The 3578-nt window shown below is 34.1% G+C and overlaps 1 protein-coding gene across 1 annotated transcript; it reads right to left on the bottom strand.

The window, feature by feature from the left end:
* Positions 1-1097: 1097 nt before the first annotated feature.
* Positions 1098-1622, bottom strand: LOC139092940 (integumentary mucin A.1-like). Its single transcript, XM_070643512.1, has one exon. It carries the CDS (start codon positions 1620-1622, stop codon positions 1098-1100), a length of 525 nt encoding a protein of 174 aa, XP_070499613.1.
* Between the last annotated feature and the right edge of the window lie 1956 nt (positions 1623-3578).

Below are 3578 nucleotides of genomic sequence, written 5' to 3'. Positions count from 1 at the left end.
TGACTGCCATATGAAGAAGAGTTCGTTTGGGATAATTAAATGCCGTCGGTCAAGGAGCTTTGACTCCATTTCTGCAGTTTTCTGCTGGACCTAATAGTTCATTTAAGAATTCAAGCTTACAGCCTGGACGAACCCTACAGTAGGGCGGCAATCTATATTTTTGCCGGGATATTGCTGTATTTTTCTCTCTTCTCTACTGTGTCCCGACAAATTCTGAAAATGTGCATTTTTTCAAGAAGCAGAAAACTCAATTCAAATTTAGAAATTGTGGATAAATTTTGAACATTTTTCTTTTCAAGAAAAAGAACCCAAAAACTGCCCAAATTAGAAATTTCCTGATTTTTGCAAAAATTCTCTGGCCATCCTAGAGGGATCTGGCCTTAAAGAGGGTTCAGTCAAGAAGTTTTCGGCTGTATCTTATAGTTCATCAAAGGCTGCAGACCTACAGCTTAACCGAACCCTGCTAATAGAGTTATGCAAGTGTCATGATTGAGTTTTTCTCATTTGGGTCGATCGAGATAAGTTTTCTTGAATTTAAATTTCGATGAGATCATTTTATTCACATTATTTAAGTTCATTAGAAAAATGAGTTTTAGAGGTTTATAGAAATACTGATATAAATTACAATTATTTAAGAGAAAGGATGAGTAAATTGATAAATTCTGAATAATCTCATACTTTGTCATCAAATGGACTTGTCATGGAATTATCAAGTCTTGCAACAAAGCGATGCAGTCGTGTCCTAGCGACTATGCTGCGACGTTTGGAAAATAATCTAAAATTGAGAAAACATTTTAAAGTGTTAATTTTAGTTCGACACAGCTTTTATCACTATCTACAATTCAGAATAATTCAAATACAAATTTATATTAAATTTCACATATTGTATTCTTTTGATCATCGTTCTCAATTGATGGATATGATATTCATAACAAAAGATACTTCTATTTGCCAAAATTCAATTCTAATGCTCTATTATTCCTTAACAGACAATGAGCATACTCACCTAAATGACTGTGCTACTCAATCAACATAATTAGACATTACTCACGAGTATGCTCCTTGTCTGTTCGGAGTCTAACAAATGAGAAAAGGTTTTAGACAGAACTATCTACTGGATCATAACTACTTCTTTCAATTCTAGCCTTCAAGAATTTATACAAGGCAATTCCAACGACAATGATTATCAAAATGCATGCAAGCATCAATAACAATGTTGATTTAATGGATGGTGGTGGGTTTGGTTTTTGAGTTGTTGTCGTAATCTCAGTTGTTGTTGAAGGTCCAAAAGTTGATGTTGTTGTAAAAGGTGCAGAAGTAGATGTTAAGGTTGTTGATGTAGTTTGTGAGGTTGTTGTTGCTGAAGTTGTGGGTGTTGTAGGCACAGTAGTCGATGTTGTAGGGTCAGCAGTTGGAGTTGTAGGCACAGTAGTCGATGTTGTAGGCTCAGTAGTAGGTGTAATAGGCTCAGTAGTTGGTGTTGTAGGCTCAGTAGTTGATGTTGTTGAAAGTGTGGTCGTGGTTTTCTTGTGATGCTGATCAGTAACTTCTTCAATATCTGTTTGTGCAAGTCCACCATTAAAAATGCACACCAGAAGAATAATTCCGACTAGACACTTCATTTTGACCAAAATTTATTGAATTTTTCACTTTTAAAAAATAAATTTTCAAATTTATTCTAAAATTCGACTTGTTTGCTCTCCAAACGGAATCAAATAGAACGTTTGACGATTATTTTCTATAATTTCAGACACAATAGCTTATTCACGACTGATAAATAAAATGAATAACCATTCTGAGTTACATTTGTATAATACTTGTGAGATAAAACTGCCACAACCGCAATTGAGTGATTCATTCAGTTAAAAATATATATGTGGATATTTCCATAATTTTAGTGTGCTTATCTATTGTATTATGATATGACTTCTGAGAATGATGATGTAAATTCTCAAAATGATTTCGGCCCGAGTAGCACAAGTCGGATAATTGATTTAAAATTGGGCATCTGACCGGCGTGACTTTTGCATCCTTGAGTCCGGCACTAAGTCAGAGTCAGGCCGGCTAGGAACTGGATTTTGGATTATTTAACCAATTTGTGCTATCGGGTCCACATCAAGCTCACAAAGACATGAAAATAGAGTTCAATTAGTTATTGACAATTAATGACAAATGGCTCATCTTAGTCATTGTCTTAATTAAATCATTGAATGCATTTAAATACTCTCAACTCTTTCATATCTGCTGCATAATTTTAAACATTCCTCCTTTCTCTAAATAGCAATTTAATCCACTTCAACCTCCTTTTTTACAGCATAAAAGATCAACAAAATGACAATTTTCAATAAAATTTATAAATAAATTAAATTCCTTTGGATATTCAAGTAATTGTAAGGACACTGAGAAATGGGACTGAAATTAATATTAAGAAAAAAATCGCATAAAATTAAAACAAAATAAAAATCTCATCCATTCCAATAAAAATCTTTCAAGGATAAAGAAGGTAAAATGATAAAATAAATGAATAAAGAAAAAAAAAATCAATTTGAAGAAGCAGAAGAAGTGCACTTTTGGGAGACTTTGGTGAAGTTAGGTTGATTTTATGTATAAAGAGGATATTCGTTGCTTTAAACAATTCTGTAATATGGAGCTTAATAAGACGTAGACTTCTCCTTTATTGTGGTCCGTAAGCAAAGTTTGAAGTTGAGTCGAATTTTGTACGACTTTAGTTGATTTTTCAAGAACTAATCGGCACATACTGCATTAAAATTTTGGTATCATGACGTCAAGGCAGGTTGAGCCCCAAACCCTCACGACCTCCAAAGCCCTCTAATGAATCTACCCTGGATTAAGACTATTATAAGTAAATTACCCAAAATACCATTGGTGTGATAGAGCCACAAGTTTGTTAGTCCGCCCTTGATTGAAATCTGCAAGGGAACGGCAGCCAGGAAGCTACTTGGCGTAGAACAGGGATTAAATAATGTCAGCTCAACATGCAGACAGAGAATTTCAAGTTTGTACAAATTAGGTGACAGAGCCAGTATCAGTTTCAGGTGGAAGAGCTTTTCGACGTAACTTAAGCTCCACATATGTAGGAACATAATTACAGTAAGTAACTAAGTGAAATACCGGAATAGACTCTACAATAAGCCCAAAAAATCAACCTTCAATCCCCAAATAGTCACCAAAATAATTCTAACTTCCAACCAATCTCCATTCATGTTGATCCAGCATTGAATGTAGGAAGGTAAGCTGTAAGTGTTTAATACTTGTGCATAAAAAAAGAACTTTCTTGATGAGAATAGCAAGGAGGATGAAGAAGCAATGATGGTACTTCAAAAAGTCATCAGGAAGAGCTGAAAAAGAAGAGATGGAGAATATCTTACTGTATCTAACTTTTTTCTCTCATTCTTCTCATCCTATATACGATGTATACAGTAGGAACAGCACAGATTGAATGTGAAATCAAATACAACGTGCAATGATAAGAAAGAATGAAAGAAAAGTTAGTAAGTGAGAGGATGAAAAAAGAAAGTAGAAGAAAATTTAATCAGATTTACATGAAGATCGGATTT

This window comes from Chironomus tepperi, unplaced genomic scaffold, assembly GCF_022539635.2.
Source record: "Chironomus tepperi strain 1889 unplaced genomic scaffold, CSIRO-AGI_Ctep_v1 contig_316, whole genome shotgun sequence".
In the NCBI taxonomy this organism is placed as follows: domain Eukaryota; kingdom Metazoa; phylum Arthropoda; class Insecta; order Diptera; family Chironomidae; genus Chironomus; species Chironomus tepperi.
Note: the sequence above shows the minus strand (reverse complement) of the source record. Positions and strands in the feature narration are given on the sequence as shown.